Source organism: Periophthalmus magnuspinnatus, chromosome 18 (assembly GCF_009829125.3).
Source record: "Periophthalmus magnuspinnatus isolate fPerMag1 chromosome 18, fPerMag1.2.pri, whole genome shotgun sequence".
NCBI classification, from domain to species: Eukaryota; Metazoa; Chordata; class Actinopteri; order Gobiiformes; family Gobiidae; genus Periophthalmus; species Periophthalmus magnuspinnatus.
In genome coordinates, this window is record NC_047143.1 from 1,293,845 (window position 1) to 1,320,811 (window position 26,967).

General features: G+C 42.0%; 2 protein-coding genes across 2 annotated transcripts in view; one reads left to right on the forward strand and one right to left on the reverse strand.

Moving 5' to 3' along the window:
* LOC117386635 (GRB2-associated-binding protein 1-like) lies at window positions 1-25,998 on the reverse strand. The gene is made up of 14 exons (XM_033984045.2): window positions 25,418-25,998; window positions 14,631-14,759; window positions 13,832-13,997; window positions 11,843-12,032; window positions 10,667-10,870; window positions 9,371-9,768; window positions 7,715-7,791; window positions 7,526-7,635; window positions 5,944-6,194; window positions 5,557-5,616; window positions 4,994-5,093; window positions 2,630-2,756; window positions 1,794-1,928; window positions 1-911 (listed from the first exon to the last, which is right to left on the reverse strand). The coding sequence occupies exons 1-14, from the start codon at window positions 25,490-25,492 to the stop codon at window positions 711-713; spliced, it is 2,223 nt and encodes a 740-aa protein (XP_033839936.1). The 5' UTR covers window positions 25,493-25,998; the 3' UTR covers window positions 1-710.
* LOC117385933 (deleted in malignant brain tumors 1 protein-like) overlaps window positions 1-26,967 on the forward strand; it is a 434,825-nt gene that overhangs the window by 168,858 nt on the left and 239,000 nt on the right. The gene's annotated exons all lie outside the window — the stretch shown is intronic.

Below are 26,967 nucleotides of genomic sequence, written 5' to 3' on the forward strand. Positions count from 1 at the left end.
TGACCCAGCGCACGTTGTGGTTGGATCATAGCCTGTATAAATAAACGGACGTCGCTAACCTGCTAGCCGCCGTGTTCCAAACAGGAAGTGATCATGGGTGCACTTCCTGCTCCATTAACTCTGGCTCCAATTCACTTTACATTGAAAAACTGCTGCTGTCAGACTCGTCATTTTGATCTTAAATGTTCGTATTAACCCTCTTCATGATCCTGGGGTTTTTATTTTGCGATTTTGTCCATAAATCAAGATATGAACATTAATAACAGACAAATCCGGCGCCTTCTTGCCCTGAGGTCACTCCTGCTAGCGTTAGCAACAGGTGTAATTGACAGCGTCGCTAAGCGTCCACTTCCTGCTAAACCAGCGGTGTGGGCAGGAAGAGGCGTTACCTTCAACATCCTCACTCCTGATTGGCTCTTCGGTTGCTATGATACTCGCAGGCGGGATTCCAAATATGTAACTCGGCTCCAGATTAGCCGCTATAACTGCTAGCCTCGATTAGCTTCATTTAACTGGAGGTAAACGCTGCGCTCGCTCGGTCCGCTTCTTTACACAGGCTATGGCCCTCGTCACTCCCATTTCACAGATGATGGACTAAAAAAAAATGAGTTCTTTTTGTCAGGTTCAGATCAGCGGATTTGAAAAGCGGTCGATCGAGTGGTTACAGTGATTTTTAGTTTTTTTTTTCAGTTTTCACGACACTCCAGTCTCTACGCCTTCTCTTTGTCTGTGGACATTCTCCCATCATGCCATGCTTCTCTGGTGTTCCTCAGGGCCTTGGTCCTTTTGGGGTCCACCACCACGTACTCCACACGTGCGCGCTCGCCCCGTGCACGCTCGCCTCGTGCGCGCTCGTCCTCTGCTCCGGGTGTGTCCTCCCCTCCGCCGCGCCCCTCAGCCGGAGACCGCTTCTGCAAACAGAAACCAAAAGTATTATGTGTAAGTATCACAAAAGTATTATGTGTAAGTATCACAAAAGTATTATGTGTAAGTATCACAAAAGTATTATGTGTAAGTATCAGCGTGTGTGTGACAGTGTCGGGTTTGTTGCCATGTGCTCATCCCTCCTGAACTCCACGTGTCTGGACTGAAGTATGAGGCTAGTTTACTATTTCATGTGGACATGGAGTATTTCAGGTGTACTCTGCACATACAGAGGTGCTGAATATACTGTGAACTTTGTTCCTCCTGTGCTCAGAGCATTAAGGTTTATTTTTAGAGTCATTTGCATGTTTACTTTCTGTTTGCTGAGTTTTATTATTTAATGCCAATCTCCTGTTGTTTATTGGTCTGCTGTGACCTGTCTAGTGGGCGTGGTCTGTTGTTTACCTGTCTAGTGGGTGTGGCCTGCTGTTTACCTGTCTAGTGGACGTGGTCTCTTGTTTACCTGTCTAGTGGGTGTGGCCTGTTGCTTACCTGTCTAGTGGGCTTGGTCTGTTGTTTACCTGTCTAGTGGGCGTGGTCTGTTGTTTACCTGTCTAGTGGGTGTGGCCTGGTGTTTACCTGTCTAGTGGGCGTGGTCTGTTGTTTACCTGTCTAGTGGGCGTGGTCTGTTGTTTACCTGTCTAGTGGGCGTGGTCTGTTGCTTACCTGTCTAGTGGGCGTGGTCTGTAGTTTACCTGTCTAGTGGGCGTGGTCTGTTGTTTACCTGTCTAGTGGGTGTGGCCTGTTGTTTACCTGTCCAGTGGGTGTGGCCTGTTGTTTACTTGTCTAGTGGGTGTGGTCTGTTGCTTACCTGTCTAGTGGGCGTGGTCTCTTGTTTACCTCTCTTGTGGGTGTGGTCTGTTGCTTACCTGTCTAGTGGGCGTGGTTCGTCCTGTGTGCAGGTCCAGGTCCAAGTATTCGATTGGTTTGTCTTTGTGTCGCCGTAGTAACGGGCTGCAGCTGACTCCGCCCTCTGAGGCCCGGTGGAGCATCAGCCTCAGTGACTGGACAAACAAACATACAATATAATAATCTGGTTTAAGCTAACACGTCATGACAGTTAGCAGCTGTAGTTCTCCATGAGGTATTAAAGAGGAGGGATTTACTTCTATGGGGTATTAAAGAGGAGGTATTTACTTCTGTGGGGTATTAAAGAGGAGGTATTTACTTCTATGGGGTATTAAAGAGGAGGTATTTACTTCTGTGGGGTATTAAAGAGGAGGTATTTACTTCTGTGGGGTATTAAAGAGGAGGTATTTACTTCTACGGGGTATTAAAGAGGAGGTATTTACTTCTGTAACACATCACATACTCAGATCTCCATATTTTCTTTTATTGTTTTGAAAATGTTATATTCGCCCTAAAACAAAATATTCACATGTTTTATAAGTTTCACTTTCATTTTGATGCTCTGAGTCTCCTCTCACTTTGCTCTCTGTGCTAAGCCCCTCCCCCTTCAGAGCTCTATCACAACACAATCGGCTGCATCACACTAATGAAACTACTGCACATCACACCAGGTTTGTGAAGTCGTAGTGTACAGTTTTGTGTCATGCTTTTGTATATTTATGCGGGATTGTCGTGTGGGAGCGTGGATGACACAGGCCTGTGGGCGGAGCCTCGTACAGGTTCTTGAAGCTAACCATAATACTTAATACATAATACTCTTTAACCGTTTGCTGTTACTTGTGAAAGTTGGTTTTACCGATTCTCCGGCGCTGAAGCTGAGGTTAGAGGTTGTCATGGCGACGTAGTTGTCGTCTGGATCCGAGTCGGACGATGGAGACGAGCTGTGAGCGCTGCAGGGAACATCGTCACGGCGACAGGACGGGCTGAGGGAAACACAGCGACGGACGTCAGCTTTAAAAATCAATCAGGAAATGTATCGAAAATCTGGTACTAATCGATACTAAAGCTAGTATCGAAACTAGATACTCATTTGAGTGGGAATCGATACTGAAAAAGTCCCATTGACAGAAATGATTCTTTTTTTATTGAGGGAAAAAGGGCTCTGCAATATGACAAACAAAGAAGGATGACAAATGAGAGGGTTGTCATAGCGATTAACAATGTAAAACTAAATATTATGTCTTTTGAATGTGAAGAAGTTCTCAAAATGTTGTATATTACAGAATACGCCTGTGTATCGATAAAGTATAGTAGTAGTAGTAGTAAGACGACAAGTATTTTTATAATTTTTAAAGCTCTTTTTATCTAATATTATTAATTTCAAATTTTATGTTGAAAATAGCACAAAACGTATGGTATACAGGTCAAATATTTGTTAAAGAGGAGGTATTTACTTCTATGGGGTATTAAAGAGGAGGTATTTACTTCAATGGGGTATTAAAAAGGAGGTATTTACTTCTAGGGGGTATTAAAGAGGAGGTATTTACTTCTATGGGGTATTAAAGAGGAGGTATTTACTTCTGTGGGGTATTAAAGAGGAGGCATTTACTTCTGTGGGGTATTAAAGAGGAGGTATTTACTTCTGTGGGGTATTAAAGAGGAGGTATTTACTTCTGTGGGGTATTAAAGAGGAGGTATTTACTTCTAGGTGGTATTAAAGAGGAGGTATTTACTTCTATGGGGTATTAAAGAGGAGGTATTTACTTCTGTGGGGTATTAAAGAGGAGGTATTTACTTCTATGGGGTATTAAAGAGGAGGTATTTACTTCTGTGGGGTATTAAAGAGGAGGTATTTACTTCTGTGGGGTATTAAAGAGGAGGTATTTACTTCTAGGTGGTATTAAAGAGGAGGTATTTACTTCTAGGTGGTATTAAAGAGGAGGCATTTACTTCTATGGGGTATTAAAGAGGAGGTATTTACTTCTGTGGGGTATTAAAGAGGAGGTATTTACTTCTGTGGGGTATTAAAGAGGAGGTATTTACTTCTGTGGGGTATTAAAGAGGAGGTTTACTTGTAGTTGTAGTAGAACACAAAGTACATACATTTAAAATGGAACAACACAGTATATTGTCTAAAGAAAGAGTTTTTTCATCGTTTTCATCATCGCGGTATCGGTATCGAATATCGACTCTATTCCTCAGTATCAAAATCTTTCCTCCGCTGAGATGTTCTGGTTTTTCCTGGGAGAGAAAACAGGAGACAAAACTAAACCAAAAAGTCCTTATATGGCAAAAAAAAAACAGATGCAACTGAATAAATGTGAGATGTATGAGTTTATGTGAGACTGTGGAGCCTTTTTCTCCACCAGAAAAGTTGCACAGTGCATCTTTAAAGCTAATCAAAGCAGCTGAGTATCTGTGTTGTCATACCTGATACTGTAGGGATCATTATATACCAGCACTTTCTCTGTGAACTCTACTCGTTTCAGTTCAACTTTACTTTTCTGCAGTATTGTTGAAGATCCACCAGGGGGCGGCAAACAACAGCATATATTTATTCTCCACTTTATCGCACAGGCTGCATATGTGCCACAGCGTAAACCTCTAGGGACTATCGCGGTCCGCCAAATGCCTGTCTCCATGGAGATCCTGTTGCTTCATCCAGAATGTTCCACAGTACAGCATTAAAGGGCCCGTGTTACACTATGTCCTGATCTGTTCTGATGTCGTTTCCTCGTCACACACAGACCCGGAGTTGTGTTTTGTTTCATTCTCGCATGTTTAACACACAAACCTTCTACATTTAGACCTCAGAAAACGCTCTGTTCCACCTTGTGATGTCATCATGTGGTAATACAGGAAGTGCTCCACTGTGTTTTTAAACTCCACCTTCACTAGAATCATCTGGATCATTTCAGTCCTGGAATAACTGACAATCTACAACTGAACTAAAGGGAAAAGGAGCTGTTCACTTATAAACTCCCACTTGATGACATCACAAGGTGGAACGTCACATTTTGATCTTTGCAGATGTAACAGACGAATAATAAAGTGACTCAAACATGTGAATGAAACAAACACAACTCCAGGTCTGTTTTTGAGGAGGTGAATAAATGCAAGATAGATGCGTTAAAAGTCTGTTCAACATCTCCATTGTGTCCAGCAGGTGGCGTAAATCTTGCTAGAAAAGTTACATAATGCCCCTTTAACTCAGACTTACTCTCGTGTGAATGTTCGGGTGACAGGTGAGCGCACTGGGGGCGGGACTTCCTGCCAGTCCTGCTGCTGCACAAACGTCATGTCCAACGGAGCTGGTTTCACTGGAACAACAACAATAATAATAAAAATAATAATAATAATAATAATAATAATAATAATAATAATAATAATAATAATAATAATAATGATAATAATAATAATGATAATAATAATAATGATAATAATAATGATAATAATAATAATAACAATAATAATAATAATAATAATAATAATAATAATAATAATAATAATAATAATGATAATAATAACAATAATAATGATGATAATAATAATAATAACAATAATAATGATGATAATAATAACAATAATAATGATGATAATAATAATAATAATAACAATAATAATAATAATAATAATAATAATAATAATAATAATAATAATAATGATAATAATAATAATAATAATAACAATAATAATAATGATAATAATAATAATAATAATAATAATAATAATAATAATAATAATAATAATAATAAACTGTAGCATGTGTTTTGTAAAGTTTACCTTTAGCTTTCTGTGTTGGATCTGAGTCTGTCTTCTCTGATGTTGGAGTGACACTAACTCCTGCAATGGAAAAAAAAAAATTATATATATAATAACAACATCTTAAAACAACAAAATAACTTTTTACAGAAAGAAAAATTAACTTGATTTTTTGGGAATACATTGGCAAACAAGTTTCAACAACAAAATTAAAAACATACCAAAATGTAACTATTTTAAACACCCACTGTGACACGCCCACTTTGACACGCCCACTGTGACACGCCCACTTTGACACACCCACTGTGACACGCCCACTTTGACACACCCACTGTGACACGCCCACTTTGACACGCCCACTGTGACACGCCCACTGTGACACGCCCACTGTGACGTCCGCACTCTCACCTTTCCGTGGCTTCAGGTTGCGGTGAATGGGAGGGGGCTCGTTGCCGGGGGTGACGGGATTTCCACGAGGGGGCGGAGTCACGGGGGAGGTTCGGAAACCCATGTGAGCCGGGGGCGGGACCTGGCGGCCCAGAGTCGAGGAGTCGCACGGTGCGGGAGGAAGGGGCGGAGCAATGACGGCGGGAGGCAGCGGCGTCATGGAAACGTAGTTAGCCTCATGAGGAGGGAGCGAAGAGGGAGGAGGGCCAGGTCTGTGGGAGAAGGAGGAGAAAAATAACAATCAAACCCACTGGAGACTAACAGACAAGAAAAGTTACACAGTGCAGCTTTAAATTAAATTCCAAATGAACATGATCATTTCAACTAATACAGTATTTTTCATGTACATTCTCCAGAGAGATCGTGTTGATCCCATTGACTGTTTATACAGAAGGACATAGCTAACCTGCTAGCTGCCGCACTTTAAACAGGAAGTGGTCATGGGCGCACTTCCTGCTGCATCGACTCTGGCTCCAATTCACTTTCTATTGATAAACCGTCTCCTCTCTCTGTACCTGCTGCTGTCAGACTCGTCATTTTGGTCTTAAATGTTCGTGTGTTTTTTTTTTGTTATTTCGAGTGCTTTTTTTTTTTTTGTGAGTTATTTTGTTTGTTTTGTTTTTTTGTTGTTTTTTTTTAGTTATTTCAAGTTTTTTTGTTTTAGTTTTTTTTTTTTGTCTGTTTTTTTCTTTTGAAAACTGTGTCCCCTCTCTCTGCACCTGCTGCTGTCAGACTCATCATTTTGGTCTTAAATGTTTGTGTTTTGTTTTTTTGTTATTTTGAGTTCTTTTTTTTTTTTTTTTTTTGAGTTATCTTGTTTGTTTGTTTTTTCTTTATTTATTTATTTTTAGTTATTTCAAGTTTTTTTTGGGGGGAGGGTTTATATTTTATTTTTTTAGTCTGTTTTTTCTTTTGAAAACTGTGTCCCCTCTCTCTGTCCCTGCTACTGTCACACTCATTTTGGTCTTACATGTTCGTGGGGTTTTTGTTTTTTTGTTATTGCGAGTTTTTTTTTTCTTTTTTGAGTTATTTTGTTTGTTTTTTTTCCTTTTTTTTTTTTTTTTAGTTATTTCAAGGGTTTGTTTTTTTTGTTTTGTTTTTTAGTCTATTTTTGTCTTTTGAAAACTGTCCTCTCTCTCTGTCTCTGCTGCTTCAGACTCATTTTGGTCTTAAATGTTCGTATTAACCCTCTACATGATCCTGGGGTTTTTATTTCACTTTTGTGTCTGTAAATCAAGATCTGAACATTAATAACAGACAAATCAGGTCCTTCTTTCCCCGAGGTCGCTCCTGTTAGCGTTAGCAACAGGTTTGATTGACAGTGTTGCTAAGCGCCCGCTCCTTGTTAAAGCAGCGGTGTGGGCGGGAAGGGGCGTTACCTTCAACAGCCTCGCTCCTGATTGGCTCTTTGGTTGCTATGATACTCACGGTCAGAATTCCTAATATGGCTATAAATTAGCCGCTATAACTGTTAGCTTCGATGAGCTTCATTTGGAGCTGAACGCTGTGGTGACGTCATTTCTTTATAGTCTGTGGTCGATACCTTGGAGCGATGGGCGGTTCCGTCGTGGCTGCGCTCATCGGAACGTAGTTTTCATCAGCCTCGTCTTCTTCAGAGCAAACACTGCCCAACGGAACCAGTCCTTTGTTGAGCTGGAGACACAAGAGTTTTGGAGATTCGATGAAGGTGAAGTTAGCCGTCGTGAGACCAGAAAAAACAGAGATCACTTACAAAATACGTGTTGAAACTCTCGCTGAACTCAAAAATGCTCGCTCGGTCCGACACAGAGCGCGGAGTGGAAGAAGATTCTGAAACAAACAGCAAAAAACAACAGTGTTAATCATCAATAACAGTGAGGCTGCTAAAGCTAACCGCTAAAGCTAGCACAATGAATGAACAATGAATAATGCAAACGTACGGGCCAAAGTTCGCGTTATGCTCGCCGGAAAAGTTTAATCTGAAATCCCTGAAGAAAGCAGCTTTGTTTAGTGCACATGTTTACTCCCCGACCTGAAAACGACGAGACAGGACCCAGAGAACAGGGTTTTATTAAAGAGGAGGTATTTACTTCTATAGGGTATTAAAGAGGAGGTATTTACTTATGCGGGGTATTAAAGAGGAGGTATTTACTTCTATTGGGTATTAAAGAGGAGGTATTTACTTCTATGGGGTATTAAAGAGGAGGTATTTACTTCTATAGGGTATTAAAGAGGAGGTATTTACTTATGCGGGGTATTAAAGAGGAGGTATTTACTTCTATTGGGTATTAAAGAGGAGGTATTTACTTCTCTGGGGTATTAAAGAGGAGGTATTTACTTCTATGGGGTATTAAAGAGGAGGTATTTACTTCTATGGGGTATTAAAGAGGAGGTATTTACCTCTATGGGGTATTAAACAGGAGGTATTTACTTCTGTGGGGTATTAAAGAGGAGGTATTTACTTCTGTGGGGTATTAAAGAGGAGGTATTTACTTCTGTGGGGTATTAAAGAGGAGGTATTTACTTCTGTGGGGTATTAAAGAGGAGGTATTTACTTCTGTGGGGTATTAAAGAGGAGGTATTTACTTCTGTGGGGTATTAAAGAGGAGGTATTTACTTCTGTGGGGTATTAAAGAGGAGGTATTTACCTCTATGGGGTATTAAACAGGAGGTATTTACTTCTGTGGGGTATTAAAGAGGAGGTATTTACTTCTGTGGGGTATTAAAGAGGAGGTATTTACTTCTGTGGGGTATTAAAGAGGAGGTATTTACTTCTGTGGGGTATTAAAGAGGAGGTATTTACTTCTGTGGGGTATTAAAGAGGAGGTATTTACTTCTGTGGGGTATTAAAGAGGAGGTATTTACTTCTGTGGGGTATTAAAGAGGAGGTATTTACATTTATGGGGTATTAACTGTAACACATCACATATTTAAATCTCCATGTTTCCTTTTATTGTTTTCAAAATGTTAAATCCCCCCCCCTTCGCTCTCTGTGCTAAGCCCCTCCCCCTTCAGAGCACTATCACAATCAGCTGCATCGCACTAATGAAACTACTGCATATCACACCAGGTTTGTGAAGTCGTAGTGCACAGTTTTGTGTCGTGTTGTTGTATATTTATGGAGGTTTGTCGTGTGGGAGCGTGGGTGATGTCGGCTTGTGGGCGGAGCCTCGTACAGAATTCCAATTCTCAAAAAAACAAATAAAAACAAACAACTAAACTTACTTTTCAGTCCTGTTCATAAATGTAGTGCAGTAGAAAGTACATGCTTGAGCAATCCAGTGATCTCTCCTGGGCTCTTTCTTACTTTTAGCTGTGAGATTCTGTACGAGGCTCCGCCCACAATCCTCCATAAATATACAAAAATGACACAAACTGCACACAGGAGGATCTGGGCGGGTCTTTGTACCTGAGTGACCTCGTCCGGTCGTTGTACTGGTCCTGCTCTGCCCCGCCACCTCCCCTCCCTCCCTCCCCTGGGGTTCGGTCCCGGAGCGGGGCAGCGCGGCCGGCCTCACCCCTCCCGCGGCGCTCTCGGGCTGGGCGGGGACGGCCGGGGGTTTGGGGGGTCTCGGGGGCGGCTGGGGGGCGGCCGCCTGCGCCTCGGCCTGGGTGAGGGAGTCGACGCTGGGGGTGGAGGAGGGACGGCGCGGGCACCGGGGGACCTGGTACACGCTGGGAGGGGTGGAGGTCTGGGGGTCTCCGCACAGGGGAACGGGGGCCGGGCGGAGGTGCAGGTCCAGAGAGTGTTTTCGGGGGTGAGGGGAGGGGTGACAGCGAGATCTGGAGGTGTGTTTGTCGAGGGTCCTGCAGAGACGAGGGAAAAAGGAACAGAATAAAATCAACTTCATTTTTTCAGAAAAATCCAGATACAAAATTGACAAAGACTGAACGATAGAACAGAGGTGGAAGAAGTACTACAAAGTACAATAAAAATACAAATACCAGAACAAAGATACTCAAGTAAAAGTAAAAGTACCACATGAAAAAATCGTCTTGAGTAAAATAATTAGTGCCTGTTTAACCCCACCCTCGCCCTCTTTTATTTTTATTTAATTATTTTAATTCATTTTATTATATGTAGACATTATTATTATTATTATTATTATTATTATTATTATTATTATTATTATTATTATTATTATTATTATTATTTTGTATTTTTTTATTTAATTTTTTTTACCCATTAAAATCTTTAATAAAAAGAAAAAAAAATGTACAGAAAAATAACCCTGTCCCTCTTTTATTTTATTTGTATTAATTTTATATGTGTGTTGTCTTATTTATCTAATTACTTTGTATATTGATTTCATTGTTATTAGTATTATTGTTATTATTACTACTAATATTATTTACTTTACCTATTAAAAACTTAGTAATCTAGAGATCTCTCCCAGGCCCTATTCTAACCCTCCTCATTGTTAGCAGTACAAGCCTGTACGAGGCTCCGCCCACAACCCTACATCACCCACACTCCACATGACAATCCTCCATAAATATACAAAAACATGACACAAAACTGTACACTACGACTTCACAAACCTGATGGCATGTGCAGTAGTTTCATTAAAATGCAGCTGATTGTGATAGTGCACTGAAGGAGGAGGGGCTTAGCACAGAGAGCAAAGGGAGGGACTTCAAACCCACATGTTTTCAGACTGAATGTGATAAAAACAGCGTAAAGTGTAAAGCGAACATAGTTTACCCGGGTTTGTACGGGTCCGACCCAGAGTCCAGAGACTGGCTCAGGCCCGGGATGGTCCAGGGGGCGGTCCTGTGAGCGGAGGGGGGCTGCGGGGGGAGGAGCGAGGGGGAGGACGAGCAGGAGGAGGAGGAGGAGGTGGCACAGGGAGCAGGGAAGAGGTCGCTGTAGTCTGTGTCCAAAGACAGAGACGAGCCCACGGGAGGTCTGCAGGAGAACAAGCACTCACATGAATCTGCTCATCACACACCTGCAGCTGTGTTCAAACAGAAAGCACTCTGTTCCACCTTGTGATGTCATCGTGTGGTGATACAGGAAGTGCTCCACTGTGTTTTTAAACTCCACACACCTTCATTTATAGAATCATCTGGATCATTTCAGCTCCTGGAATAACTGACAATTTACAGCTGAACTAAAGGAAAAAGGAGCTGTTCAAAACTGTTGAAAACTCCCACTTGATGACATCACAAGGTGGAACAGAGCGTTTTGAGTTTTGGAGATGGAACAGACAGAAAACACAACTCCAGGTGTGTTTTTGATGCAGTTACGACATTAGAACATGACTCAAAGCTACAAGAGTCTTTAATACAGACAGGACCATGTCAAATGTCATGTTTTTTGTTCTATTTCAGTGTTTTAAATGGACTTAAAGTGACATTATGTAACTTTCTGTAGACGGTCTGTCGCCTTAATGAGTCCACAGAAACTGAAAGTTAAAATCACAGTTCGAAACATTCTCCAGTTTTATGTCAATCTGTGGAAGATTATTGATACTTTGCAGTGACGTCACGCTGAGGGCGTTCTGCATGGATGTCTATGGCGGAATGTTCAGCGGTTACTACGGTGACGTACACGTTAGGCAACACTGCTAAAGAGTCCGTGGTCAGTCTGAGCTCATGGCCCTGTTTAAGAGTTTGATTTTACACAAAAAGTCGAGAGTGGCTAACTGAAAAAACTTTTGGCTAATGCTAATGCTAATGCTAATGCTAGCTTGCGACTGTAACGTTATGTAAGGGGGACTTGTTCACCAGCACAAATCAGCTCACCTGGTGCAGTTTCAGCTTAAGCTCGTGCCTTTGTCAGACTTTAATGGTTAAAATCTGACACAGACAGAGCAGTGCCTACAGTTAGCATCACGCTCACCTCCTGAAACAGTTTGATTGTACTGATGTGATTTACCTGGTGTGGCTCTGGCAGTTGGACAGCCACAGGTAGTCCTCCTCCTCCTCCCCAGGATAGGGCTCTGCGTGTGGAGTCGGGACGCTCACGGGGTCGTACGGCGGCGGGACGGAGGCGGAGGAGCAGGCGGAGGAGGAGGGGGGGAGGGGCCCGGGGCCAGAGGACGGCAGAGACGCACGTCGGTCAGGGACTGTGGACACGCACACACAAAGCACGTGTCACGGTTTGAGCTTTAAAGTTGTGCCGTCGAGCAAGGCTTTTCTTTGTTCTTCTAACTGTAATAATCTAATGTATTTTTAAAGAAGCAGTAATTAAATTAAAGTATTAAAGATGAAGCGTTTAACGAGCTAAACGTGTTCAAATCAGATAGAGCTTTTACTGGTAACTACTATAATCCTGAGTTATTCTTTATTACAAAAACATTGGATGTGGAGCGGGCGCTTAGCAACGCTGTCAATCAAACCTGTCGCTAACGAGAGGGCGGCTCATTGGATTATTATTAATGTTCATGTCTTGATTTACAGACAAAAATAAACTCAAAATAACCAAAAATAAAAATAAATTAATAAATAAACTCAAAGTAACTTAAAAAAACAAACTCAAAATAAGTCAAAAAATAAAAATTTGCTCAAAGTGACAAAACACAAATTGAAATTACAAAAAAATAAATAAAAATGAACTCAAAATAATGAAAAAAAAACCTCAAAATAATGAAAAAATTAAGTCAAAATAATGAAAAAAAATTAACTCAAAATAACAAAAAAAAACTCAAAATAATGAAAAAAACTCAAAATAACAAAAAAAATTCATAAAAAAATAAAATAAAAACAAAACAAAAAAACCCAAAATAACCTCAACGTATGTAAAAAAAAAAAAAAAAAAAAAAAAAAACTCAATATAACTCCAAAAAATTGACCTATGATCATGTAGAGCGGGTTAATATGAAAATTTAAGACCAAAATGATGAGTCTGACAGCAGCAGTTTTTCAATAGAAAGTGAATTGGAGCCAGAGTCGTGTGCACAGTAGTGCGCTCATGATACAGGAGGGTCAAACTCAAATTTACAATGGGCCAAAATTAAAAACTAAGACAAATTCATGGGCCAAAGTCAATATTTACTGAAAAATTGAGTGCACTTGTGTGTAAAGTTTAACCTTTTTATACAGAAACAAACTTTAGTTTTGCTTAAACACAAAATCTGGAACAACTCAAGTTTGTTATTACATAGAGAAATTTAATTTAATTTGTCTGTTAGCTCAGTCGCTAATGAGTGTTCACAGAAAAGGAGGGGCACTCACTGGTCTCGACTGCAGCGTACTGGCAAAGCATTCTGGGATTTGTAGTATTAGTGGTGCATGCTCAGTATACAGGCGGGCCAGCTCTAAAGCACATTTAATATGACCTCACGGGCCACATATAATTACACCGCGGGCCAGATTTGGTCCCTGGGCCTGAGTTTGACATATGTGGGCAGGTTAACTATGTCCGTTTATATAATTAGTGTGTGGTCCTCTATCTGCAGGTCAAGACTCTGGACAGGTTCAGTTCTGTTTAACCCATCATCAGGACGTACCGCAGCTTTACTTGTTGGTCGCTAACGTGTGTTCGTATTTCTGTGTTTTTTGAGTAAACGCTCACGTGAAGATGGACGTGTGTCATTGTTTTTGTTTTTCCAGAGCTGAGTCAGAGCGGCTCTGTCCTCCTCCTCCTCAAACTGAATCAGCGCACGACGCATTTGAGCTCAGTGTGAGACCCGTCCACTCTTTATAGAAATGGACGTAGCTAACCTGCTAGCCGCTGCGTTACAAACAGGAAGTGATCACGTGTCTCCTCTCTCTGTATCTGCTGCTGTCAGACTCGTCATTTTGGTCTTAAATTTAAATGTTTGTGAGGTTTTTATTTCTTTTTTGTGTCTGTAAAGATATGAACATTAATAACAGACATAAACGTGTGATGGTATATTCTCTCGTACAGACACGAGTGAGTTACCGTCGTCCGTGGGGTTGAATCCACACAGCAGACAGATGGAGGACACCCAGTGGTTCATGTCCTTCTCCGACTCGGCCACCAGGTACCACACCCTCTCCTGTGTGCGCAGGTCGAACACAAAACTGCTCTGCAGCTCCTTCTTTGTGAACGACAGGCCGGCGTCCACCTGAGGAGAGAAGTGCGACATCAGGACCCTCTGACCCTCACCCTCTGACCCTCACCCTCTGACCCTCACCCTCTGTCCCTCTGACCCTCACCCTCTGTCCCTCTGTCCCTCACCCTCTGACCCTCTGACCCTCACCCTCTGACCCTCACCCTCTGTCCCTCTGACCCTCACCCTCTGACCCTCTGTCCCTCACCCTCTGTCCCTCTGACCCTCACCCTCTGCCCCTCTAACCCTCTGACCCTCACCCTCTGTCCCTCTGACCCTCACCCTCTGACCCTCTGTCCCTCACCCTCTGACCCTCACCCTCTGTCCCTCTAACCCTCTGTCCCTCTGTCCCTCTGTCCCTCTGACCCTCTGACCCTCTGACCCTCACCCTCTGACACAGGCCCGTGTCCAGATGAGTAAACAGCATGACTTTAACTGCTGACATTTGGACTGGTCTTTGAAGATGTTTTTAACCCAGTGTTTTGTCTGTCAGGCGTTACCTGCTCAGGCTGTAAATATTAAATAAATAAGTATAAGTTTATTTGAGCCCAGGGTTTTGTCTGTCAGGCGTTACCTGCTCAGGCTGTAAATATTAAATAAATAAGTATAAGTTTATTTGAGCCCAGTGTTTTGTCTGTCAGGCGTTACCTGCTCACACAGGTTGAGGTTGATGCTTCTGATGGGGCGTCTGGAGTGAGGGTTCTTGTAATACTGGAGCATGTCAGGTTCACCGCTGAGACGTCCGCTGCGGAGCACAAACCAGCGCCGCTTCCACGCCTTAAAGGGACGGGCAACAAAGACACTGTCACTTTAAATTCAGTACAAACAGAACACGAGCGCTCACAATCAAACAGTTGAAATACTGACATAAACCATTGGTACAAACTTAAAGGTGCACTCTGTAACCTTTCTGGTGAGGGGTCCACACCTGCACGTCTCCACGGAGATATTATTGCTCTTTCTGGAATGTTCCACATTATGGCATTACAATATCTTACATTTATTCACTTATGGTGATTTTATTATAATACAAGTATTTTGAAAACAGTGTATTCTTACTGTGAGAGGGCTTGCCTCTCCACAGATCTTACCTGCAACTTGCACTAGTGGCGTCAATTGCTTGTCACCATCTGTTTAATGCCATAATGTGTAATATTTCAGAGATACACTACCAGACAAGTTTGGACGCACCCTCTCATTCAGCGTTTTTTTTTTCTTTTTTTTTTTCCTTCATTTTATAAATAAACAGAAAACATCAGATACATAAAGTAAGATATGTGGAGCAAAGAAATAAAGCAAAAAACAAGTGTAGTAACTTAAAAAATACAAATACAAATAATAATAATAATAATAATAATAATAATAATAATAACAACAATAATAATAATAATAATAATAATGATAATCTTCATCATCATAACAAAAATATTTAATTATTCAGTAGTTATTTCACATTTTTCTTCTCTACATATTTCCTTCTCTCTTCATATACAGACGTCTGTACAGGGTCAGGCCCAAAGTCACTGACAGCTGGAAAAAATGTATAACTCTATAACTTTTGTTTCTAAATATTTTTCTTTTCTTTTTCCAGAGCGTTTAGAACGACTTTCCCACATTAATCTGAGCAAATCCAGCACCGAGGAGCGAACCCTCATTGTACAGTGCGACTTTGAGTCACACGGGTCAAATTCGACCCAATACCAGAGACGCCCCGAGTGTAAATGACATTAAAGGAATAATAAGTGTTTTTCACAGACAGGGGGCAGTATCTCCACAGACCTGACTAGTCCTGATTTCTTCCTGTGGGTCGATCTTAAAGAAAAAGGTGTTTGTGAATAAACCTAAAAAAAAAAAATAATAATTAAAAAAAAAAACTCAAAAATTACAGAAAACAGACAAATAATAAAAATAATAAAAACTGAAATAGACATAACACAATGAAATAAAAGTTTAAAAAAAGTATATATATAAAAAAATACAGAAAACAAATTTAAAAAAGAAATGAAATAAAAAAAAATATATATATAAAAAAACTAAAGAAAAGAGACAAATAATAAATAATAATTTAAAAAAATGAAATAAACTTTAAAAGATGAATTAAAAGTAAAAAAAAAATAAAATGTCAGACACTTAAAAAACATTATTTTTGAAAATTAGGTCATTTTTACTTCCCCTGGTTTAAGTCGTGATAAGTTCAAGTGTAAGTGAATAATTATAACATTTATATTGACAAAAATCTCAGAAGGTTCAGTTTATCTACGGCTAAAATTTGGTGAGTTTAAGTTCAGATTTAAAGGAGCGACTGAAGATTTAAAAGTGCCAGTGACTTTCGGGCCACTTTGTATTTAAGAAGTAAAAAAAACAAACAAAAAAAACACAATAAAATAAATAAACTGAATGAGAGCATGTGACTGGTCGTGTGGGAGACTCTTCAGCAGAAAAGTTACATAGTGTACCTTTAATACATCTCATTAAATTCCATTAAGTTGCCCCCTGACGATGTGACGGGCTGTGACCTCTGACCTCTGACCTCTGAGTGGAGTATTCACAAACAGGACTCGCTCGAGTAAGAGTTTACCGTCCGTTGCACCTCGGCGCTAACGCTAACTCTGCCCCGGTAAATATGTCACACGTAAGAGTCAGGACACACGAGGATTCTGGGTAAGGACGAGTCGCCACGGCGGTACATGGTTTTAGTATCACCATGACAACAGAGCACAGCTACAGAAGTCTTAAATCTGCCCTGTTGAGCTTGTGTCTCTATGGTTCTCATCTCTCTGGAGCATTTTGTTTTAATTTACACTTTTTAAATCACAATATTCATCTAAAAACACTTAATAAAAGAAACATGGGAGATGATTTCAAGTTCATAAACTGCAGTGTCCGTAAACGTCGTCACAATAAAGAGTCGTGTAGCTGCGGCGCCCCCTATGGACAGAGGCACGTCACACTAGAGCAGAGCGTTTTTACACATTTGGAACAAAATGACGACGCGACGCAGCAGAATCCGACGAGTATCAACGATTAAGAAAATAAAACTGGAGAAGGAAGAGCGGACGTCACAGTGGGCGTGTCACAGGGGGCGTGTCACAGTGGGCGTGTCACAGTGGGTGCATCACAGGGGGCGTGTCACAGGGGGCGTGTCACACTGAAATCATTTTTGTGTGAGTTTGAAAATAAAACATTTGGCTCATTTTTCATTACTGTTTTGTCCGTCAAATTATATGAACTTAGAGCACTCCTCTTGTCTCCTCCTCTTGTCTCCTCCTCTTGTCTCCTCCCTTCCTCTTGTCTCCTCTCTTCCTCTTGTCTCCTCCCTTCCTCTTGTCTCCTCTCTTCCTCTTGTCTCCTCCCTTCCTCTTGTCTCCTCCTCTTGTCTCCTCTCTTCCTCTTATCTCCTCCTCTTGTCTCCTCTCCTCCTCTTGTCTCCTCTCCTCCTCTTGTCTCCTCCTCTTGTCTCCTCTCTTCCTCTTGTCTCCTCCCTTCCTCTTGTCTCCTCCTCTTGTCTCCTCTCTTCCTCTTGTCTCCTCCCTTCCTCTTGTCTCCTCCTCTTGTCTCATCTCCTCCTCCTCTCTCTTTAGTCTGACCTGTTCACTTATAAACTCCCACTTGATGACATCACGAGGTGTAACGTCACATTTTGATCTTTGTCGATGTAACAGACGAATAATAAAGTGACTCAAACATGTGAATGAAACAAACACAACTCCAGTGTGTGTTTTAGACGCACAAACATCATTAGAACATGGATTAAAGTTCACATGAGTCACTTTTTTGTGTCATACTGGAGCTGTAACTTCTTTTTCTGCAGTCCTCAGCTCTTTCCCTCTTTCCCTCTTTCGCTCTTTCTTGGCTCACACTTGTGGTGCAGTAGTTGTGCGTTGTGCAGAGTAAATACACACTTTGAAGCGTGTTTCCTGTTGGCACAAACTCGGACAGGAAGAGGAAGTGCTCTGCTCCGCGGCTCCATTTCCTCAAAGGGACACCACCAGAAATCCCCCACATGTCCCCGCTCCACAGACCCGCCTCGTCACCCCCCGCTCTACAGACCTGCCTCGTCACCCCCCGCTCCACAGACCCGCCTCGTCACCCCCCGCTCCACAGACCCGCCTCGTCACCCCCCGCTCCACAGACCCGCCTCGTCACCCCCCGCTCCACAGACCTGCCTCGTCATTGACAGCCTCTCCGCTCCACAGACCCGCCTCATCGGAGCAGGGAGGGCATCTGACTGTTTCAGATCATGATAAATGTTTGTTGTCGAGGTACAAGGAGTAAAGTACTGCAGGTATTTGTACTTTACTTAAGTACATTTACTCGAGTACATTTGAGAGAAGTATCTGTACTTTCTACTCCACTACATTTTTGAGCAGGACTGAAAAGTAAAAAGTATTTTTCATCTGATCTGAGTTTTTTTTTATCACGAAACTGAATAAAGTTTCAGTCTGAACGAATTTGAACAAAAAAGAAACAAAAAGTAAAAATCATGAGAAAAAATAAGAAACTGATTCATATTGAACTGAATATGGATCAGTTTGAATCAATATCACCACCTCCTCCTCTCCACCTCTCCTCTCTCCTCCTCTTCTCCTTGTTTCCCTCTCTCCTCCTCCTCCTCTCCTCTCCTCCTCTTCTCCTTGTTTCCTCCTCTCTCTTCACCCTCCTCCTCTCCTCTCCTCCTCTTCTTGTTGTTTCTCCCTCTCTCCTCCTCCTCCACCTCCACCTCCTCCTCTCCACCTCTCCTCCTCTTCTCCTTGTTTCCCTCTCTCCTCCTCTCTCCTCCTCCTCGTCTCCTCGTCTCTTGTTTCTGTGTCAAACTGTTTCCTTTTGCCTCTTTATTTCCACATTTACTCTTAAACTCTTGTGTAAAATACTTTATCCTTTTTCCTCTTAAAGTTACTTATACTTAAATACTTAAATACTTTTACTGAAGTAGATATTTTCACGTGATACTTTTACTTTTCCTCCTCCGCGGGTCGAGAGTTTTACGACGTCACAAAAGTCGACACAAAACACAAGAACCACAAACACGATTTGATGAAAGTTTACAAGAGATTTCAGACTTTTTGGGCAAAATCTTCCATAAAATAAAGTTTAGTTAAAGCCGCACTGTGTAACTTTTCTCATGGACAGTCCACTCTCTGATGTTTCCATGGAGATGTCATTGTTTTCCCTGGAATGTCCCACAGCGCGGCATTAAACTTTATGACTTCACGGTTATTTCACTGCTACAAAAAATGCGTTCAAACTGCTGCCTCTCCACGGATCTGACCTGTACCTCGATCTCACCTCGTCTCCGTGGAGTTTGATGAGTTTAAAGATGCACTGTGGAACTCCGCAGGCAAAGCAACAACATCTCCATGGAGACGAGTACGTGATCCCTCCATCAGAAAAGTTACAGAATGAACCTTAAACGAATGAGAACATTACACAAAAGAGTAAATATGAGAGTAATCTGATGTTGTTACGATACTAAAATTCTCGATTTCGATACTAAGACACATACTCAATATTCGATACCGATTCCGATACCACAATGAAAAAACAAAAACAAAAAAACAAAACACTCTTTCTTTAGACCAGAGGCGTCACACTCATTTTCACAGAGGGCCTCATCAACAAAATGGCCGCTCTTTAAGAACCAAATGTGAAATAAATACTTTTTAATCTCGCTAATTAACCGTTTCTATATTTATTACTTATTCAAGTGGCAAATATTATATCTGGATTTGCACAGATGTGAAAAAATGTCTGAGTAACTGTGTATTTATTCATAAACTGATATTTTAAGACAGTCAGGCCTTTTAATTTACATCACCGCGGCCACATAAAATGACGTGACGGGCCACGTTTGGTCCACGGGCCTTCAGTTTGACACCTGTGTTTTAGACAATACACCGCGCTGTTTCAGTTTAAATAGTCGTACTTTGTTTTCCATTCCCGTGTGTGTTATATCTGCGTATTCTCTCCGTTTCCAGAAGGTTCCACGGGTCCATCTTCTCGTTTTTCTTGTGCTAGCTTACGTGCTACTTCACTTTTAGCCCATTGTCAACCCCTCGTTCATAAATTAACTCCCCGTGTCTTAAAATACAGCGCCACGTCGGCCTTTTTTTCCCACCTGCGCTGTCATTACTTCCTGTTTTTTTTCTTCTTTTTGTTGTTGTGTCTTTTGACCTTTGACCCGACAGGAAAAACGCTCGAGCGTGTCTAAAATAGCACTTCCTCTTTTCTGCTTCCAAACCAAAAACAAACTCATCCGTGAATGTTCCAGAGTCTTGACGTGATGAGGTTTCTTCTTCTGGAGCTTCTGGAGTTTTATTTGGACTGATTCGTGTTTGAGTTTACGAGCCAGATCTGTAAGAAGGCGAGCCCAGTCAGAGTGAGAATGTACGTTTGTCCAGGTACTTTTTAAAAACGAAAAAGTGAAACGAAAAGGGAGTCAGAGCTGATCCAGTAAGAGTAACGTTACTTCGAAATGTTATTACTCAAGTAGAAGTACATAAAGTAAAGTAAAGTAGTGGTCCAAGAAAGTAAAAGTAAAAAAGTATTTGGGAGAAGTACAACTCGAGTCAGAGTAACAACAAGTGAATGAGAGAAAACATAAAATAATGAACGAAACGTGTTATTTTCAAACAGAAAACTCCAAAATTATCCAAACTAAACACATCTGAAGAGTACTTTTACTTCAATACAATAAGTACTCAAGTAGAAGTAAAAGTATACGTCTAGAAAAGTACTCTGAAAAGTACAATTTCTTTAAAAACGTTACTCAAGTACATGAAAGTGTGTGAATGTAACACTGCTCCCTCTGCACTGAACACATGTGAGACAGAGGTTTAAAGCCGCACTGTGGAACATTCCAAAGCAAAGCCATAATATCCCTGGTGTGGAGCGTTTCCTCACACTGGCCCTGAGCTCCAGCCCCGTGCAGCTGACAGCGATTACGGGATTACATAACCATGACGACGACTTTCTCAACCACTTTACGACGAAACACCAGCTCTGACTGTTATTAAAGGGAAAGGTTATTTACACAGAGAGAACAATTTATCTATTTACTGTACGGCAAACGGGACTTTAAGAGTTTTAAAAGTGTTTGTTCATGTTCTGTTCAGATGTTTGTTCTTGTTCTGTTCAGATGTTTGTTCTTGTTCTGTTCAGATGTTTGTTCTTGTTCTGTTCAGATGTTTGTTCTTGTTCTGTTCAGATGTTTGTTCTTGTTCTGTTCAGATGTTTGTTCTTGTTCTGTTCAGATGTTTGTTCTTGTTCTGGTCGTTTCTTCTCTTTGAGTCTCTGGAGTTTTATTTGGACTGATTCATGTTTGAGTTTAATCTTTAATCCACTATTTTCAAGACGCCATTTTGTCGATCTGCCCCGAGAGGAGACGAGAGAGGAGACGAGCGAGGAGACGAAAGAGGAGAGAGGACACAAGAGAGGAGACGAGAGACGAGAGAGGAGACGAGAGACGAGAGAGGAGACGAAAGAGGAGAGGAGATTTCAAGTGAACTGCTCCTTTTCCCTTTAGTTCAGTTGTAGATTGTCAGTTATTCCAGGACTGAAATGATCCAGATGATTCTAGTGAAGGTGGAGTTTAAAAACACAGCGGAGCACTTCCTGTATCACCACATGATGACATCACAAGGTGGAACAGAGTGTTTTCAGTTTGAGAGAAGAGCTCAGCGTAAATCTGCAGGTTTGTTTGTGTTAAACATGTGAAACAAAACACAACTCCAGGTCTGTGTGTGACGAGTCCTTTACTTTAATCACACTTGTAGTTCTCTTGTCTGCAGTGGTGCATCTTGGGTAGTGGAGTTTTTCCATAAACCACATTTCATTCTTATCACAGTGAAATCTTAACCTCAAACCAGAATCGGCCCCAGAGGAAAAACGGCCGGAGTGAATCATGTGTTGTGGTCGTCAGGGGTTTAAGTGAAAGTACGAGCCGCTCTCTCGCTCACGGCTCAGGTATGCCAGCTATGCACTCTGGGAATTTACTGGAACTGACTGGAATGCTAATGCTAACAGCTAACATGCAAACACAGCTCAGAATGCAAAACAAACCAAAGAGCTTTGAGTTTCAGCTTCCTGTTTCCACCCACGTGACACTGTGAGGACTTTCCCCTCCCGAGTCAAAACACATAATATTTGGTGTTAAATTGTTAATCGCTATGGCAACAGTCACTTTTTGCACATTCTGAAACCCCTGAATGGTGTTAACGTACGTATCACCATGTGCGACGGCCATTTATTTGAACGTAAAGTTACGCAGTGTGGCATGAAATGTATGAAAAAGGAATGTGTTTTGTCATCCGTCGATACTTTTGGGGTGACGGCACGATCGGGGTCGGACGCGTGGGTATCTATGGAGGAATTTTCAGCGGTTACCACGGCAGCGCAATGCAAACATAAGCAAAAACTGCCCCCCCCCCAAAAAAAAAAATAAAATAAAATAAAATAAAAAAATAATAAAATAAAGATGTTCTGAAAACTCAAGAAAAACATGCAAAATGGACTTAAAGATCACATTTTGGTGCATTGAAGGCTATAGCGCAATGTTCAGCAGTTACCATAGTGACACAATGCAAACATAAGCAAAAACAAAAAACAAAAAAAACAAAAAAACAACAAAAAAAGTTTAAAGATGGTCTGAAAACTCAATAAAAAAAAATACAAAACTGATTTAAAAAGCACATTTTGGTGCACTGATGTCTATGGCGGAATGTTCAGCGGTTGCCATGGTGATGTAATGCAAACATAAGCAAAAACTGCCCAAAAACAAAACAATAAAACAAAACAAAAATTTAAAAAACAGTTTAAAGATGGTCTAAAAACTCAAGAAAAAACTGATTTAAACACCTAATTTTGGTGCATTCATGTCTATGGCGGAATGTTCAGCGGTTACCATGGTGATGTAATGCAAACATAAGCAAAAAAAAAAAAAAAAAAAAACAGTTTAAAGATGGTCTGAAAACTCAAGAAAAAATACAAAATGGATTTAGGTCATTTTCAGGGGCTGCGCTCAAACTGGTTAACTGAAAAAATGTTGGCTAATGCTAATGCTAATGCTAATGCTAATGCTAATGCTATCTTGTTGTTCTTTCTGGTGAAAAGTAAAAATTAAACTCAGATTAAAGTCTGACTTGAGTAACAGACAGAGCAGTGCCTCCGCCTCTCGGGGAATCTTTTATTACGTCAACACAAAAATAATTATTAACAGATTATGTAACGTTTTTTATGGAGCTTAAAACCAAAATGACGAAACTTAAAGTGAAACTCGAGATGCGTTTCAGTTGCAAACCGTTGGAAAACGGCGGCACATTTTATGACTCCAGAGCTCAAACAATAACTCAGTGTAAATATATGAATCTATATGTGACCAGACGTCCACTTTAATGTCCCACGAAGTCAGAGACACAGAGACACAGAGACACAGAGATACAGAGACACAAAGACGCAAAGACACAGAGACACAGAGACACAGAGACACAGAGACACAGAGACAAAAAGACACAGAGACACAGAGATACAGAGACACACAGAGACACAGAGACACAAAGACACAGAGACACAGACACAGAGACACAGAGACAAAAAGACACAGAGACACAGAGACACAGAGACACAGAGACACAGAGACACAGAGACAAAAAGACACAGAGACACACAGACACAAAGACACAAAGACACAGAGACACAGACACACAGAGACACAGAGACACAGAGACACAGAGACACAGAGACACAGAGACACAGAGACAAAAAGACACAGAGACACACAGACACAAAGACACAAAGACACAGAGACACAGACACACAGAGACACAGAGACACAGAGACACAGAGACACAGAGACACACAGAGACACAGAGACACAAAGACACAGAGACACAGACACAGAGACACAGAGACAAAAAGACACAGAGACACAGAGACACAGAGACACAGAGACACAGAGATACAGAGACACAAAGACGCAAAGACACAAAGACACAGAGACACAGACACACAGAGACACGGAGACACAGAGACACAGAGACACAGAGACACAAAGACGCAAAGACAGAGACACAGAGACACAGAGACGCAGAGACACAGACACAGAGACACAAAGACGCAAAGACACAGAGACACACAGAGACACAAAGACGCAGAGACACAAAGACGCAAAGACACAGAGACACAGAGACACAGAGACACAGAGATACAGAGATACAGAGACACAAAGACGCAAAGACACAGAGACACAGAGATACAAAGACGGAGACGAGTTTATACTCCAGGAACAGCAACGTTAAAGAGGAAACTGTCAGGATGAAACAGACGACTCTGTCCTGATCTGATCTAATGTCGTTTCCTCGTCACACAGACCTGGAGTTGTGTTTTGTTTCACATGTTTAACACAAACAAACCTGCAGATTTAGACTGAGCTCTTCTCTCAAACTGAAAACACTCTGTTCCACCTTGTGATGTCATCATGTGGTGATACAGGAAGTGCTCCACTGTGTTTTTAAACTCCACCTTCACTAGAATCATCTGGATCATTTCAGTCCTGGAACAACTGACAATCTACAACTGAACTAAAGGGAAAAGGAGGAGTTCACTGGAAAACTCCTCTCCTCCTCTTGTCTCCTCTCCTCCTCCTCCTCTCCTCCTCTCATTTCCTCCTCTTGCCTCCTCTTGTCTCCTCTCCTCCTCCTCTTCTCCTCCTCTTGTCTCCCCTTGTCTCCCCTTGTCTCCTCTCCTCCTCTTGTCTCCTCTCCTCCTCCTCTTCTCCTCCTCTTGTCTCCTCTTGTCTCCTCTTGTCTCCTCTCCTCCTCCTCTTCTCCTCCTCTTGTCTCCCCTTGTCTCCCCTTGTCTCCTCTCCTCCTCTTGTCTCCTCTCCTCCTCCTCTTCTCCTCCTCTTGTCTCCTCTTGTCTCCTCTTGTCTCCTCTCCTCCTCCTCTTCTCCTCCTCTTGTCTCCCCTTGTCTCCCCTTGTCTCCTCTCCTCCTCTTGTCTCCTCTCCTCCTCCTCTTCTCCTCCTCTTGTCTCCTCTTGTCTCCTCTTGTCTCCTCTCCTCCTCCTCTTGTCTCCTCTCCTCCTCTTGTCTCCTCTTGTCTCCCCTTGTCTTCTCTCCTCCTCTTGTCTCCTCCTCTTGTCCCCTCCTCCTCTTGTCTCCTCTCCTCCTCTTGTCTCCTCCTCCTCTCTCTTTAGTCTGACCTGTTCACTTATAAACTTCCACTTGATGACATCACAAGGTGTAACGTCACATTTTGATCTTTGTCGATGTAACAGACGAATAATAAAGTGACTCAAACATGTGAATGACACAAACACAACTCCAGTGTGTGTTTTTGACGCACAAACATCATTAAAACACGTCTGATACTGTAATACCAACAGTACTCAAGTAGGAACAAAAGTACACACAGATAAAAGTACTATGTTTAACAGACTCACATATCGCCGCAGTTTCTTTTCTGGGGGAGATTTTCGGAGCCATCCCTCACAGACGACCGCTCCAGCTCCGCTCATCTTTGAAATGACCTCAGTACAATCCGATCACAACGAGTTAAAATCCAAAAAAGTGCTGAAACGTCTTCAAAAATACTCCGAAAACTACAATACTTCTAGATTTTTTTGCATTTAAACATCTCAGTCTCAGCTCTGCTCCATCAGTTTCCTCCAGATCAAGTCATCAAGTGGTTTGATTATGTGGAATATTGCAGCTACACTCTAAGGCAGTGAGAAAAATCATCTGAAATGATCAAGAAAATAAAAAAAAACTGAAAAAAATCCAAGAACTAAGCGTTGGAGTTCTTTCCAAATGTGTAAACTCTTTTGGGAATCATTCCTGCAGCTTCCTCTGAGTCAGAATCTCTGCGCAGAACTGCAAAAAAGTACAAAAGTGGGTCCAAACGTGAGCAGATAAAGTGCTGTTTTGTCCAGATGGGTTGAACCGGGTTGAAATGGGTTGAACCGGGTTGAAACGGGTTGAAACGGGAGCCGGGGTCGGGTCGTCCTCAGCCCCTCGTCCTTCTCCTCTCGTTCCTTCTGTGTGTCTGAGTCCAACAGCTGAACACAATACAACATTCCTCAAGGCTCCCTCCCACTGGCCCCTCCCACCCCTCGCTCAGGAAACCAGCTTTTCATGGAAAAAACTCACAGCTCCATGATTTACCGCTCAAGTGAATCAGTGTATGTGTGTCGCGGTGGCAGGTCTGAGCGGTGAAGACCAAGACGAAAGACAAAAAGAGAAGAATCTGAGGTTTGAGCGTGAACATGAACTTAGACCCGTGAACCCAGAGGAGACTGGAGGAAATCATGGACTGTTTGTATAAATGGGCTTAGCTAACCCGCTAAACGCCGCGCTACAAACAGGAAGTGATGATGGAGCACTTCCTGTTCCATCAACGCTGGCTCCAATTCACTTTACATTGAAAAAAAACGTCACTAATCTCTCTGTACCTGCTGCTGTCAGACTCGTCATTTTGATCTTAAATGTTTGTATTAACCCCCTCTACATGATCCTCCTCCTCCTCTCCTTTTCCTCTCTTTTCCCCTCTCCCCCTCCTCTTCCGCCTCATCCTATCCTTCTCCTCCTCTCCTCCTCCTCCCCCTCTCCCTGTCCATCTCTGCTGCTCCCCTCCTCTCCATCTCTCCTCCCCACCCTCCTCTCCTCTTTTGTTCTTCTCTCCTCCTCCCCTCCTCTTCCCCCCTCTCCTCCTCCTCTCTTCCCCTCCTCTTCCTCTCTCCTCCTCCCCCTCTTCTCCTCCACCTCTTCTCATCACCCTCCTCTCCTCTTCCTCTCTTATCCCCTCTCCTCCTCCTCCTCCTATTCTCTTCCTCTCTCCTCTTCTCCTCCTCCTCCTCTCCTCCCCCTCCTCGTATCCTTTTCCGCTCTCTACCTCTTCCTCTCCACCTCTCCTCCTCCCCCTCCTCCTCCCCTCTCCTCCTCCCCCTCTTCTCCTCCACCTCTTCTCATCAACCTCCTCTCCTCTTCCTCTCTT

Coding starts and splice junctions, on each gene's coding strand:
- LOC117386635 (XM_033984045.2), bottom strand. CDS start 25,492: ATGAGCGGAGCTGGAGCGGTCGTCTGTGAGGGATGGCTCCGAAAATCT. Junction 13,998..14,630: donor ACCTCAACCTGTGTGAGCAG/GTAACGCCTGAC, acceptor TTCTCTCCTCAG/GTGGACGCCGGCCTGTCGTT. Junction 7,636..7,714: donor AGAGTTTCAACACGTATTTT/GTAAGTGATCTC, acceptor TTGTGTCTCCAG/CTCAACAAAGGACTGGTTCC.